The sequence below is a fragment of the Tupaia chinensis genome, unplaced genomic scaffold (genome assembly GCF_000334495.1).
Source record: "Tupaia chinensis unplaced genomic scaffold, TupChi_1.0 Scaffold000601_1, whole genome shotgun sequence".
NCBI classification, from domain to species: Eukaryota; Metazoa; Chordata; class Mammalia; order Scandentia; family Tupaiidae; genus Tupaia; species Tupaia belangeri.
In genome coordinates this window covers 992,763-1,008,415 of record NW_006160119.1, presented here as the reverse complement: position 1 = coordinate 1,008,415, position 15,653 = coordinate 992,763, and the positions used below count along the sequence as shown (strand labels likewise).

Here is a 15,653-nt window from a genome sequence, read left to right as displayed (position 1 = left end):
TATTTGAGACATTAGTTTTGGTCCTTAGGAATCAGCACAGTATTTGGACCAGTTGGTGTCAAGCCAGACTGATTGTTTGTCCTAAGTTTCATTAGTACATCTTTGGACTTTGTGTCTCTCGCTTTTGAACTCAAAATGTTCTTTTCAATGCAGGTTTTGTTGTTGTTGTTGTTTTAATAGGAATCTACTCAACCACATTAAAAGCAATTTTTTATTGAAGTCTTCCCTGTGATAAGTGTAGTGACACCTGTCACCTTAGCTGAGAGGTGACAGTTTGGTGCCATTTATGGTCATAAAGAAATGCAGAACTCTAGTCTGACCACTGCTCTTTTTCACTGGTGAGGTTAGTATATGCGTCTGCTGAGACATCTCCCTCGGATGCGTAGCAAGCTCCAGCCACGCAGGTGAGTGCACAGGAGATTCATGCCTGGTTGGAGAGAGATGCCGAACTTCCCACTTAGGGGTTATTAGGTCAATTCTAAGAAGTTATAGATTAATGTTTTTATTTATGTTCCTTTCTCACATTCGCCTCTTTTTTAATGTTAACGTATTTTGTTTTTCCATAACACGTGACCCAAATGAACCAGTCAGGAAAATGGCGAATTCTACCTAGGTAGACACAGCACTTTTTAGGGGGGAAATTCCAGCCCCTCAGTTAATTCTCCAAACAGCCCTAATTGTACAGACCACGTGAAAAGTTTCTCTAATCTTAGAAGTTGACATAAATTTTTATAGAGTCTAGTGATTTAGTCCTGTAAGTTGTAAAAAATCTAATATTGACACATTCCGAACTTTTCAAATGAAAATCTTGACTTGGTAAACCATCTGGGTTGTCACTTAGGATGAGTTTTCCTTTAACCAGAAGTAGTCAGGTGCTCCTTCATCTTGCGTGCAGCGACTTACATTGTACATAGAAGTCTGTGTCTCCAAAGTGGTGATAGGAGTTTGACCAGAGAGAGCGCTGCCAGGTCTAGGACTTGAACGGTACTCGGCTGTGTGGGAGTCCAGCACCCTTAACCGCCATGCCACCCTTAACTGCCGGCCCCGGAAAACTTTCTCACCGTGTGTGTGTGTACATAGACATTTGTTGGAAGACATAGCTACTGGGTCATTGGGAAAGTCATGGTACAACTTTGCTGCTGTCTACACTGTCCCGCAGCTCTCTGCTCTGCACAGCCCTGCTCTGGCCAGGCAGGCTGGCCAGGCTGCTGCGTGTTCTCAGAAGTCGCTGTCCTCCGCCCAGCCACGTTTGCCTCTCAGGTTCTACGCTCAGCTCTGGCGACCTTGGCCTCGTGACTCGTCGATCTTTCTCGCGCTCAGCCCTCTTCCCCTCTTCCCGGTGCCTTTCTTTTTTGCTCTTTCTGTATTGGGTCGTCGGAAAATTCAGGAGGTACTTGTCTGCAAAAATCATCATGACTTTGCCGACAGCCCGGTATTTGGCTATGCCAATGGCAATCTCGGCTGCCTCAGTGACCTACAAGTACATGTTCTTTTGCTCCTAGGCAGTAATTCGAACTAGGACCCTCATTTCACAGGTAGGGTAACTGAGGCATAGCCATTGACTCCTTTACTTTTGTGCACAAAGGATGAAAAACAATTTTCAGGCCTTTCTAGCTATGATGGCCTTTTATCTTCTATAATACTAATTAGTCTGGATTAGAAATTCACATCCACATACTGAAGTTAATTTGAATTCTTTTCCCACGACCAGTTGCTTGAATGACTGTAGAAATTACATTTGCGGGGTGCATACTAAACTTTCGAGGTCCCTGTGTTTCAGAAAGGGCATGTAAAGTTCCAGTACAGTTTTATTACTACTGTATATGGAAGATGATTACAGTACTTTGTTTCTCTCCAGCCTTATCCCTCAGATACGTTCATCTTATTAAAGACTTGAACGTCCAAAGCTTCGAGTGAAATTTCACTTGCTAGAACGGAGTCTGGGAGAACAGGACCTGAGGCTCGACTGGAACTCAGGGGTTTCAGAAATGGCTGAGGGGCATGGCCACGTGCTTCTCCAGACGTCCTCACTGCCTCCCACGCCTGAGCTGGGTTCCGTCCCTCCCTGCCAGGTCCTGGGCTCCTCTGCTGTCACCTCTCCTCCTGGTGACTCTGGCCGCCTTTGTGTGACGCTGTTTTCACTTTGCCATCCTGCCCGACAGCTGCCTTACAGAGCACTCCCTGACTGTTGTCCCCCAGGAGCCCCCACGGCTTTAGGGGGCCGTTACTGGGTTGTCGGGAAAGTCAGGACACATGTTTGCCTGGGAAAACACCGTGCGTGTCTTTCTTGACGTCCCAGCGTGTCATCATTCTTCGATGAACCCCACATAACCCTAGAGAGTGCCTGAACAGGAAGTAGGGACTCATGTCGGTATAATTTCCAGATTAATCCCAATCTCTAGGAATCAAGGAAGAGCATTTTGGCCCAACAGAGGTTTTAAAATGCTTATGGTCCCCATTAAACCATTTGTGGATAAACACTTTTCTAAACACTGGGTGCACATCCTGTTCTTCCTTGATCCTTCTAGGAATATCCATTTGTTCAGAGACTTAACAACTTGACTGTGGAGTTTCACATCATGTATTTTTTTTTTTTTAATACACCAGTGAGTACGTGTGCTTGCCAAAGACAGAGGGCCAGAGGCAGGAGAAAGTACCATCGGGCATGGCCACGCTGCAGTCCCTTCTGCATCTGTCCCTCCTCTCGGAGGTTTGGGCACACGTGCATATTTACCTGGTGTGTTTCCCAAGCGCCTGGGCCCACAGCCGCCAGGCATAGAGCCCGCCCCTAAGATACTCAAACTTGTGTATTTCAAGGACAGCAGCCGACTTTAGAGCTGGACAGTGTAGGAACAAACGGCATTTTGTTATCTTCTGTCGATGACGGAGGCCAGTCCGCACCTGTGAGGTGCACCTGTGACACTGGCAAGGGCTGGGCTTGCAAGCTCCTTTAAGTCTGGTGTTCCAGGACGTGGAGCGCAGAGAGCGGATTTCAGGACCGGGCGTGAGAGTGGGAAGCCACTGTAGGACGGAGAGTGTACCACTGGGGGACAGAGAGGACACACACAGTACGTGAGAACCAGTAAGACGGGTTAGAACATACTTTCAGATTTCGCCCAAATGGATTCATTCTGCGTTCTCATCATTTATAAGTTCTTCATCTGGAACTGCCCGGCACCTTCACAGCTTTGTTGATACTTGTAATTTCAGCAACTTAAACAGTTTTCCAGAACAGTCTAACCTTTCTCATTTTCTTTACTTCGACCCACAGTAAGGAATACATTTTATACAACCACCTAATGATACGCACGCTGCTATTCCCCATTCTACCTTTTCCCTGTAAAAATGCAGGATGGCTGTATTACCGTAGGTCAGACCCTATCAAGGAAGGTGTGGAGTCTGGTATCGATTTATCTCTGGTATTTTGCTGCCTTTTTTTTTTTTCCTTCCCTTCCTTCCGTCTGTAGATCCAAGCATCCCAGGACACATTTTTTTTTTAATTTTGCTGGAGCCGTTATGATTTCAGCTCCTGCTTTAAAACTGGGAGTGTCCCTAAGTGGTCCTCATTCCCGCCATGGTGTCATTTACTCAATACTCATTTTCAGTGCAGTTTTCTGTCTGGCATCTTCACTTTATCTTCCATGGCCCATGGCCCAGACTTTTAATACTAACATATGAAGAGCATATCACTATCAAAAATTTGGGAAGCAATAACCAGCCTGTTTCTAGGGAATAAATGAAGTAGAAACACCTGGCTGGGTGCTGCAACTTAAAGGTTATAGATTATTGCTGTTAACTCACGGAATTGGGATGTGAGAAGTACAGACATGCTTTCAAACATATTTAAGAAATACAGACACGGGCCAGCATGTGGCGTGCTGGCTAAGGTGCTGAACTACATGGCTGACTGTGGTTCAAGTCCTGGAACTGGTGGCTTGAAAATCATGCCAGGCATGCATACATGCCTGCCCAAAATCTGAAGAGGAGAATGGAGGGAAAGGGATTGCTGTGTGGCCATCCCCACTGGAGGGTGATTTCTCATTTGCCCCCATTTCTTTTTTCTGTGTCTAGAGAGCACACACATCCTATGGTAAAAAAAAAAAAAGGAAAAAGAAAAAAAAAAAACAAAACACAGAAATGCAGACGTTTCTTAAATCAGGTTGTATTTATTAAAAGCAAATAACAAAATACCTTGGAATTTGAAGATTATCTGTTGTGGTGGTTATGACCTAACAAGTTAGTCCTAAATAACAAAGTTAATCATTTCAGGGGAAGAATAAGGAAACTGTACATCTGAATTGTGCATCTACTGTGATGTAGACTGAGTTATGCAAGCTCGGAGACCTCAGTGTGTTCCTCCGAGCTTTCCACCATTAACGGCCCAAAGCGATTGTTCGAGGTGACCCCCGCTCTGTGTTTTGACCAACTGGTTCCTCGTTTCTTCTGTCTTTTTTTCGAATTTGATTTACCCTGTGGCAGGAATAGTTGAGCGGGGGCGTACGGCCTCGTGGCGTTGAATAGATGTTCGTAGAGTTGCTTAGCCTCGGGACACACGCTCAGGAGACTTTCCACAGAGGCCGGCGTCTGCAGTTGTCCGCACAGTCCATGCACCAGGCTCCCGCTGTACAACCTGTTCGGCGGGAGAACTCGTTCAGGGACTGGTCACTGCAGTAGGACAGCTGTCAGTACCATGGTTCAATGTAGCTGAACACTGAGCTCTTCCTGCTTAGACATGTTAGTAATATATATTTAATAATAATTTCTTCTTCAAAGAAAGGACTTTCACTTTGATTTGCTGGTGATATTTAAGCCCCCCCCCCATTCTTTTTACAGGGTTCATGTGCTCACTGGGAAGGTAAGAGAGACAGGGAAAGTGAAAAAGCATCTCCAGGGGGGATGGCCATGCGAGCTGGCAGGTGCTATGGTAGGTAAGGCAGCCCGACTCCCACGTGGCTGACCATGGTTCAAGTCCCAGACCTGGTAGCTAGCTTTCTCACTTTCTCTTTCTCTCTCGTTTTCTGGTCAAATTTTTAAAATAAATAAAACTTTATCTAATCAACAAATTAAACAGATCCCACATGGCTGGCTGTGTGGTTCAAATCCCAGCCCTGGCTGGCAGCCTGAAAAACTTGGGGGGGGTGTGCGTGCGTGTGCGCGTCCCAAACAGGATAAAGAAGTGGAGAAGGGATTTCAGTGGGCCGCTTCCTGCTGGAGGGTGCTTTCTCCCTCTTCCTCTCTGTCCCTGTCTTGCTCTGGTGAACATATGTGCCCTCTAGCAAAAAAAAAAAAAAAAAAAAAAATAGGAAAACGGATTGAGGACCCTGATAAACCAGCCAGCTTGTTATGGCTTCATTTGCAAGGCTTCATTTGGACGAAAGACCTGCTTCACAAACCCATGCTGTGATTAGCTGGAATCCCCAAGTTTAATACCCGACTCCGGGCCAGAGCTCAACAGCCTGGTGCCTTAGCAGTCCATATAGAAGCAGCATTTCATCAGGGCAGCCATTCAGAAGGCCTTGGCTACACTGCTACAAGAACAGTAAGGGAGCTGTAAAGAGAGATTTTTGCTATATGGCGGGTATGCTTGCTGGAGACCCAGAGAGAGACAGACAAAAAGTGAGAAATAACCCCCAACCCCCCCCCCAGAAGGGATGGCCACAGCACAATCCCTTCTACCTTCTCTCGGGAGTTTTGGCAGGCAGGCACACAGCCAGGGTGAGTTTTAAGCTGCCAGGTCCAGGACTTGAACTGCAGTCAACTATGTGGGAGTCCAGTGATGTAACAATTAGAGATGCCATCTGCTGGTTCCACATTAAAAAAAATTTTTTTTTAATTATTTTCTATCGGGACCAGCAGTTGGCATAGTATAGTGGCTATGTTGCTGGATTCCCATGTAGTTGACTGTGGTTCGAGTCCCAGACCCGTTGTTTTAAACTCAGGCTGGGCATGTGTGTGTGTGTGCACGCGCACGCACGTGCGTGCCCAAGATCCAGAGAGGAGAATAGAGGAGAAGGAATTGCGGCGTAGCCATCCCCCCAAGGGATGATTTCTCGCTTTCTGTCTTTCTGGTGACTGCACATGCCTTATAACAAAAAAAAAAAATAAAAAAGAAACCTCAAAAAACATTACTTGTGTTTAGATGTAGTCACTGCACATCTTTACAGTGTACCGCATGGTCTGGAATGCATGTGGGCCTATCAGTCAAGTCAAAGACATTACCACATACATGATCATCAACATAACTCATTTTTGTGTCTGTTAAACGTTTTTTCCCTGATCCCCTCCTCCCGGCCCCCCTATTTTGTTTTAGAGATTTGAGGTAACTAGAGAGGATTCAGTCAGGGAATGGCCTAAACTATTAACGGGAAGGCGTAAAGGGTCCACAGATGAAAGCTGGCTCATCTCCGTTAGAGGGTGTGGGATGAGCTCACGTGAGGCCTGTAGATGCAGCAACACTGCCTGCTGGTAGGAAGCCCTGCACAGGGGACTTAGGCACACGTCATACGTTGTGTGCTCCATGTCTCACTCCTGGGCAAGGCGCTGGGGCCACAATACAAGTGTAGACACGCCCCTGCCCTCCTACAGCTTGCTTCTGAGTAGAGAGCACACATCTCCAACCCTCCACCTCTGCCCATCGCTTTTCACCCTTCCTGCTTCCCTTAGCACCTCTGGGTGGGCAATTCCCGAGACACCCACTCGGCCACTCTGCCTGACACACATCCTGCCGCCATCACTTCGTCCTTTCTCACCCAGATTAAACGCAGCGCTCAGTCACCCCCGGCACACAGACTCAGCCCCCTCGCTGCTCATCCCTCCTTTGGACCTGCCTGACAGGGCAAAATTCCAGATCAAGTCCACTCGGGGATCTGACAGCCATCTCACTGGAATGGCTCCATAAAAGCGAGGACTGAGTAGTTCACTGTGCTGTAGACCAGGTAGTGGATTGAGCCTGACAGAATCTCTGCTTTACGTATACATAGCAAGTGCCTGCTTGTGCCTGCATCCGTCTGAACTAAAGTCTCCTGTGGTGCTTACCGAGTTAGGTCTGGCTCTGGAAGAGGAGTAGACAGCAGCTGATTGAGGTACACCCCCATCTGGACACAGCACTGCCACTGACAGAAGACGTGAGCCGTGTCTAGATCCAGTCTCAGCGTGCCTGGCCGCGCCTGCTGCTTCACTCTCTGGAACTCTTCGTACAACACCTTAGCACCATCCAGCTGCAGACCTTCCTCACCTAGACAGAGAGACCACCCAAGGGCATTTCACCACTGCAGCAGCCTGTACCCTCTCCACCCATGAGACTTGAAATGTTTTCCTCTTTGGGCTCATAAATGCCTCGTTGTGTAAGTTGAAATATTTATACTGAAATGCCCTGTAATGATAACCTAACTTGAATCAACCCCGAATTATTTTTTCCCTTGAAATAAGATCTTCCACTGTCTCCTACCTGACCAGAACCTTTTCTGCCTCTGTTACCCCTGAACCCTGAATCTGTGTATGAAAAATGCAAACGACTATTAAACATCATTTTCTTTACTGTTCTTTCACTGACCTTCCTTTCTTAGAAACCCCCACGCTGAGTGCACTTACTAGGTTGTTGGGAGTGTCATGGCATCTTTTCCCATGCAAAAGCGCATCATGTTTCTGACCACCCACTGTTTTAAAGAAACAGCCTGTGTTCCAAGCATACTGGAAAGTTTTGTAGGAGAAAACTATAAATTATGACTGGAGAATGTGGCAAATAACCAGCCACTTTACACGGCAGGATGAAGGGCAAGCAGCAGTGACCATAGGAGAGCGTTGTGTGTGTTACATCTGCATTTCTGCAGAACTGTTCGACAGGAGTGCACATAGTAACACCTGGACCAACTTGAGAGAAAGAAAAAGGAGGCCCACCTTTTCCCAGTTAGTGAGCAGCAAGGCACTGAGCCTGCCTGGGTGCAGTGTCCACGTTCCCTAAAAGAAAAGAAACAGACCCTTGACGTGCCCCTTCGGCTAGACTGGGCAAACGCCTGTCGCGAGTCATACTGTAGGTGTCATTTGGTGGAGGACTTGCCCTGAGCCTGTTCTGGAAGTGGCAGTGGGCCTCGGCTGACTTCTGGCTGTCTCACATCCCTCCGACAGGGAGTTTGGAAGCCTATACGGTCTTGTTCTTTGGCTTCTTTTCAAAGCGTAAACTAAGTACCAGCACCCCGCAGAGCTCTGCAGTGATGGAATGGCAGCATCTGTGCCGTCGCGAACGGCCTATAGCCCCCTGTACTGGCTAATGGGACTGAGGGGCTCAATTTTAGTTTAAGTAGACACGGGGCTAGAAGCTCCCGCGTTAGGTGGCAGTACTCCAGAGTGTGATGACGATCATACCTGTTAGATACTGACACATTCATGTTTTAAAGAGGATAACTCTTTATAGTCTCCAGTGCTTCGAAATTTACACATTTAAAGGCAGATGGAATTGTCTGTGTGTTGCAGAAAGAGACGTTCCTAGCTCTGTTACTACTTACACTAATAAACCACAGCAGAGAAAAGGAAGGTGACAGCACCCACATGTTGCTTACTGTGGGAGGGCTCAGCAGGGCCGTTTCTGGGCAACGGGAAGTACTTTCCTGGTGGTGTGGCCACTGTGCCGATGTGCTAGACACCGAGTGCAGAGCCAGCCAGCAACCCCGTGCACTCGGTTACAGCACGGACGCTACAGCAGGGGGGCAGCAGTGCCAGCGCAGATCACCGCTCCGCTCTGCACCCGGGGTCGAGCCCAGCTCTGACCTGGCACCTGCGAGTGTACACAGACGTTTACCCGATGAATGAGTCACATTTTGGTGCCTCCACTTCTAAGTTCTGATATAAGATGGGGATAAACAACTGAATATTTCCCTGTGTTCGAATGTGCAGAATTTGCATCCCACACGCAGGATGACCAGGGATTCCCAGTACCTACCAGGGCTGCTGACCATGGCATGCAAGGGCCCCGTCAGCATCCCTAGAAGCAAGGCTTGCAGATGGTGCAGCTTCACCTTCGCCTCCACGTGCTGCAGCCAGTAGCAAGTGATGGCAACAGGCAACTTCAGTGAGGCCGGGACTGGCTCCAGGGTGGTCTGTCCCACCTTCAGGGTTTCTAACAGCAGCGTCTGCCTGCTGTCCAAGGAGAGCTGGAAATGCACATGAACACCCTGCAGGTTACTCTGGGGGACGTCTCCCGAGCTCCACAGCACGAGGAGACTTACTGCAGATGAGTCTGCTGTGTGTGCTAGTAAACGGACTTTCCTGTGGGGAGGGGCAGTCCCACCCAAGGCATTCAGAATATTGAGGGGCTTAAGAAACATGGTTGGTGGAAGGGACACACTGCCTCTCCTGCTGCACACCCTTTGCTGAGTCAGTCCACCTGTGCAGGCTGGCGAGCATCTTTAATGCATATTCCACGGGAAGCTTGGTAAAAAGTCAGTACTGGGCCAGCAGGTGGCGTGCTGGTTAAGGCAGCTGGATTCCACATGGCCAACCATAGTTCAAGTCCTGGGCCTGGTGGCTTGAAAAATCACACCGGGTGTGTGTGTGTGTGTGTGTGTGAGGTTTTTCTTTCCCTTTCTCGTGTCTGTCTCTCCTCTGGCAACTACTTAAGCCCTATGGCAAAAACAAAACCCTAATCAAAGCAATCAATAGGCTCCACCCGGATTTTGATTGAGTCATCTGGTGTGAGCCCAGAAATCTGCATTTTACTCGCAGCCCAGTATTCCACGCTGAGAACCAAAGCTCTGTACTGCACCCTACTCTTTACCTGCAGTGAGTGTTTAGCACCCCCTCCATGGGCCATTACTGATGCTCCAGAGGAAGACACTTGGTTTACGCACACCTTGTGGGTGGGTGTCTGGTCCTGTCTCGTGTTCCTTCCCTGCTCAGTGTTTCACTGTCGTGCTCTCCCCCCGGGGCCCCAGATGCTACTTGCAGGCTGGAGGTATCCCCAAGGGCGGGGATAGCTAAGGGATGACCTGCACTATGCTGGGGACAATACATCACACTCACTTTTGCTTCTCACTTCAGAGTGGCCTTCAAATAAAAGGTCAGAAGTAAACAGCTATGAGGGCTTTGGGATTCTTGCTGAAATTTACCTTAATGAATCTCAAGACTTTCGAGAATCATAAGGGACCTTATAATTCACACACTTTTACAGAAAAGGAAATCAGAACCATTAAAAGGGCACCTTGGGCTGGCTCCATGACCTAGTGGTTAAACCAGCCAGGGCAGATCCCATATGGCCGACCTTACGGTTTGAGTCCTGGACCTGGTGGCTTGAAGAACATGCCAGGTGTGTGTGTGCACATGCGCTCCAAACCCTCACAGGGTGGAGAATGGAGGGAGACTGTGGTGTGGTCATTCCTTGTGGGAGTGTGTTCTTCCTCTGCCCTCTCCCACCTCTTTCTGGAAAGTGCACGCATCCTCTGGCAAAAATCCAAACAAACAAAAATACACTTCAGGGGAATTCATAATCAAATTTTAGCAGGGGGGGAAAGTTGTATTTCCCATGTCCGAGCAGCCTGAATATAACTTCTCTCTGGAAGGATGAGGTGGCCTAGTACGATTCCCAGCACTTACACCTAATTAGTAGTAATTGACTGAGAGCTGAAAATAGAGATGCTATTCAGAAATAAAACATAATTGACAAAATAGGTTTTGTTTTTTGTTTGTTTGTTTTAACTTTTACCAGAAGGTGTACGTACTGGCCAGAGACAGAGAGGGGAAAAGTAAGAAAGCATTCGTCATGGAGAACGGTTGTGCTGGAATCCGTTCTCTGCCTCTTTCTCCTTCCAGGACTTTGAGCATGCATGCACATGCATCCAGTATGTTTCTCAAGTTGCCATGTCTGGTGTTTGAACTGTGCAGTCCACCATGTAGGATCCAGCTACTATGACATAGGCTGGCTGGACAAAATAGTTTTATTATCAGTGCCTGAGAATTTTTAAAAGTACAGTGATTTCTAAATACTGTTCTTAATAATACTGTAATGCATTTTTAAAATTAGAAACATGTGAAGTGCTTTATAGTATAATCAATCATTCCTAATAGAATTACTATTTTTTTAAAAAAAGCTCCTAAACTAGTCAAAAATTAAAATGCACCAAATAAAGCTAGGAAAATAAAGTAATTCTTTTCTGACTTGAGGCTTAAATGATTGAATTCTGAAGTTATCACTTTTATGATCTTCAGAGATGTTCTACCTTTCAATAACTGTGGCCTTGAGCAAATTTTTGAGCTTTTCTGTAGTCTGATCCATCTTCTGTAAAATGGGTATTATAATGAGTTGTACAAGATGTTCATCTGAACTGAGCTTCTGTGAGGAGGGGAGCTATTCTGCTCAGAGCCTTCACTGTGACTTAGGTTTATCACTGTGACAAGTGCCTTTCTGTCCCCCAGGGGGAGTGAAAACACAAGCCCACAGGAACAGCTGCCGCAGAGGCAGAGGGGCCCAGAGAGGCTCGTGCCGGCGCTCTCCACCTAACCCCTCAGAACGGTCTAGGTCTACCTCGTGATCAATCTGTTAGCTAATCTGAGTGGTGTCTTGTCTATTGCAACTAACTTAACCAAAACGAAATCCTATGCCATGAGATTTCTGTGGGACTTCAGTGAGAGCTGTAGAGTCTAGCACAACACCTGGCACAAAACAAAATATTACTACATCATATGAATAAGAATAGGTACTAACAAATACTATTACATCGTGTGGATAAGAACGAGTAGGTACTAACAAATACTATTACATTGTGTAGATAAGAACGAGTAGGTACTAACAAATACTATTACATCGTGTGGATAAGAACGAGTAGGTACTAACAAATACTATTACATCGTGTGGATAAGAATGAGTAGGTACTAACAAATACTATCACATCGCGTGGATAAGAACGAGTAGGTACTAACAAATACTATTACATACATCGCATGGATAAGAACGAGTGGTACTAACAAATACTATTATATTGTGTGGATAAGAACAAGTAGGTACTAACGAATACTATTACATCGCGTGGATAAGAACGAGTAGGTACTAACAAATACTATTACATCGCGTGGATAAGAACGAGTAGGTACTAACAAATACTATTACATCGCGTGGATAAGAACGAGTAGGTACTAACAAATACTGTTACATCGCGTGGATAAGAACGAGTAGGTACTAACAAATACTATTACATACATCGCATGGATAAGAACGAGTGGTACTAACAAATACTATTATATTGTGTGGATAAGAACAAGTAGGTACTAACAAATACTATTACATCATGTGGATAAGAACGAGTAGGTGCTACTCCAAGGTTGCTGTATTTGTCCCTCCATGGGTGCAGACTCACATTTGTACCTGCTGTTTAGAATTATAGGCTACCTAGAGCCACACCACTGAGCTAAGTACAGAATTAATGAGTAGTCCACGCTGAAGGAAAGCCAGATGACAACAGAGAGACTAAAAGATTTCTCCCTGTTCTGAACACGGTAAAGTGATGCAAATACTTGCTCATCTTCACTTGGCAAGGGACATAATCCACTTGGCTACACTTAAGTGATTTAGTCTGGTTTTCACATGGGGAAAAAGTGTCCTGATCCCTGTTTCACACCACACACATTAAAAAAACATCAATGCGGGAACCAGCAGTAAGCATAATGGCTATGTTGCTGGACTCCCACATAGTCAACCGCGGTTTGCGTCCCGGACCCGGTGCCTTAAAACTCATGCCAGGCGCATGTGCGTGCGTGCCCAACATCCCGAGAGGAGAATGGAAGAGAAGGGATTGCGGCGTGACCATCCCCCCTGCGGGGTGATTTCTCGCTTTCTGTCTCTATGTCTCTCTCTGTCTGTCTGGCAAGCGCACGCGCCCTATAGTGAAAAACCTCTCCAAAAAAAAAAAAAAAAAAAACGTTGAGGGGTCAAGGTAGAGATTATAGGAAGAGAGGGACAGACCCAGAGCCAGAGGAGCTAGCTTTGAGTTTCAATGTCAAAACTCTAGCCCAGTGATCACCTCGTTGGTTCTAGTTTTCTCAGCTATGAACTACAGGCACAACAGCACCCAACCTGTTTGTGAATATACATGAAAGCGCTTTGTAATCTGTAGAGCGCTTTATAAACCTGCATCGCTGTTACAAAAACTTACCTCGGTCAGTCTGCTCAAGTCAGAATGGTCCTTGGGTAGCTCTACTGCATTAACCGTCGAGGTTCTGATATTTTTATTAACCCTTTCCACTTCACTGAAAGCAAGGGGCTGAAAAGGCAGTGCGTTCCGGGACGTATTCTGCAGATGTGGGGACGCACTCCTAAGCAGCCCATAGATGATCTGCCGGATGGGCTGGGATACTCTGTGGGCATTCGGCTGTTGCATGTTTTCCACCTGCGTGTGAAGGATGGTCCGTCTTAGCACCAAAGCATCACTGATGAAAGGAGAGAGCTGGCCTTTGGCTAAAGCCACTAGTACCCATTCTGGCAAACCCAGATTCCGGGCATCTGGACAAACATAGGTCCCCCGCTGGAAGAAGTCTTGCAGCTTCACCGGGGACTGCTGGTATTCTTCCATGGAGCAGCAGAGCAGCTCCCTAACATTTTCTCGATCTTTTTTTGGAAGGTATTTCAGAACGTTACTTAGTGCTTCAGTGGGGTCAGCAAAATGAGACAACCAATTCAGAAGCCCCAGAACTCGGTGGTGTCTCCTCCCCTTAGAACTGGTAGCTCCAAAAGGAAGCCGAGCTTTACTCAAGAACATGTCTATGACGGGGAGGTTAACATGGTCATTTCCACAGAGCACCGCGAAGAGCGGCAGGAGAGCTTTACTCATATTGCTGAAGTGACGGCAGAGTGCATCCAGAGAAAAGCACTTGGCAGGGATATAGTAGTCCTGTGTGCCCTCAAGAGTGCTCATATTTCTCCACTGGAAGCTATTCAATGGGCAGAACCCAGTTTTCAGGTCAAAAATACAGAAGTCACTATCCGACGATAACACAGGGCAATTCCAATGATTAGCAAGTGTCATAATGTCCCGGTCTGCTTCTGAAAAGCACTGGACAAAACGAACCTGCAGCTTGATCAAAACCTGTATGAATACCTCCCGGATTAGTAAGGGACACACACACCCATTCCCACCAACAGAAAGGGAATGGGCCGTCTGGATCTTTTCTCTAGCTCTGTCCTTCAAAGTTGTAAGCTTTTTGTCTGAAATGTCACATCCTCCATCTAACACAACATATGGGCATATATTACAAGCACACAGTGATTCAAAGAATTTCTGCACAACATCTGCAAAAGCGTCATAGTCCCCTCCATACCGGAGCTCTAAGTTCGAATTAAAGCACAGCCGGTGGAAAAGGGCATAGCCGTCGATGATCATTTTTGTGTCTCGCAACTTCAAATCGGTGAAGAACTCATTACTATGATCTTCCACAAAACTCATCAGTCCTCGAATACCCATGATGAAAGGCCGAAGAACTCCCTGCTTAAACAGAACACATTTTCACTGATGCACCAAGCCATCGCTCCCAGCACTGTTAATACCAAGTCCTAGGAGGTGCTCTCTGGCTAGAACACGTGTGTCCCAGCCTCTCTGAATGTTCTTAGTTCTCAGCCAACACTAGCTGAGTGCTTTTTCATTTTCTTGTTTTTCCATGTGCTACAAGGCACAAACTCAGTGGTTTCCTGTATTTTGATATTTGGACAGGGATGGAAGCTGCTATGGAAAATGAGTTAAAACTTATTACTGACACAGGGACCAGCACATGGCGTAATGGTTACAACACTGGACTCCCAGCAGTGAGTCCCAGACCCACAACTTAAAACCCAAAACTCAGCCATGTGTTCCTGCATGCCTAAGATGCAGATGGCAGACTGGAGAAGGGGGAGAGGCCGGCCATTCCGCTGGGGAGTGAATTCTCATTTCCCTCTCTGTCTCTCTAGTGAGCACACACACCCTGTAGCAAAACTCTGGAGAAACAGAAGCTTGTTACTGGCACAGCAGTGTAGCAGTTCGGCGGGCTTTGATGCTGGAGTAATAGGAAGCACATCGCAACACACCATGTGTTACCGGGTCAAGTGAAAAGGCCTAAGCTTTAAAATACCGCCCTTACCAGTTCCACAACAAATCGGCCCCGGGCTGGGAATCCCGTTTCTTTTGACACCACCTGGGAGCCGCTGTCCGACCGTGGGCTTGCGGGCCCTCCTTCGGCAGTTCCTGATGCGGGACCACGGCCGCTTCCCGCCCCCACGAGCCCGCCCACCCTTCGGCGCCCCGGGGCTCCCCTCACCCTCGGCGCAGGGACCCTCACTCGCAGGATCAACACTAATTACTCATTCTCCTTTGGCCACAGGCCTCAGACTAACCCCGTGTTAAAATCGGGGCATCTTATCGAGCGTGGGGTTTTGGGCATTAACTCTGAGTTGTGGTTTGGTGGAAGGAGGTGACTTCCGGGACCCCGGGACCCCTCCCCGCGAGGCCGGCCGCAGGGCCCACCTGTTCGGTCCTCCCGAGGACGCGCCTCCATGAACCGCGCGGCCAGGCCCAGGCCGCACGTGCAGCCCCGCTCGGGCGCGGAAGTCCCTGCAGACGGCGGGGCCCGGTCCCGGTCCCGGTCCCGGTCCCGGTCCCGGCCCGCGGGGCCACGCGCAAGTGCGCCCCGGAGAGGCCGGC

General features: G+C 47.6%; 2 protein-coding genes across 4 annotated transcripts in view; one reads left to right on the top strand and one right to left on the bottom strand.

Annotated features, from left to right (window-relative positions):
• Nucleotides 1-7,541, top strand: part of ATP2C1 (ATPase secretory pathway Ca2+ transporting 1) — a gene marked incomplete in the record, with an annotated part of 93,026 nt that extends 85,485 nt beyond the window's left edge. Inside the window, 1 exon segment of the mRNA XM_014591585.1 lies at nt 7,044-7,541. Within this exon segment, the coding sequence (XP_014447071.1) occupies nt 7,044-7,139 (96 nt within the window).
• ASTE1 (asteroid structure-specific endonuclease 1) lies at nt 7,109-15,647 on the bottom strand. 3 transcript variants are annotated; one of them, XM_006158506.3, is made up of 5 exons: nt 15,477-15,647; nt 13,137-14,462; nt 8,936-9,146; nt 7,897-7,956; nt 7,109-7,234 (listed from the first exon to the last, which is right to left on the bottom strand). In XM_006158506.3, the coding sequence occupies exons 2-4, from the start codon at nt 14,439-14,441 to the stop codon at nt 7,907-7,909; spliced, it is 1,566 nt and encodes a 521-aa protein (XP_006158568.1). In that variant the 5' UTR covers nt 14,442-14,462; nt 15,477-15,647; the 3' UTR covers nt 7,109-7,234; nt 7,897-7,906. The 3 variants fall into 3 exon arrangements, with proteins under 3 accessions (XP_006158568.1, XP_006158569.1, XP_027631531.1); XM_006158507.2 differs by lacking the exons at nt 7,897-7,956; nt 8,936-9,146 and having other exon boundaries at nt 7,158-7,234; XM_027775730.1 differs by lacking the exons at nt 7,109-7,234; nt 7,897-7,956; nt 8,936-9,146 and adding an exon at nt 10,396-10,910.
• Between the last annotated feature and the right edge of the window lie 6 nt (nt 15,648-15,653).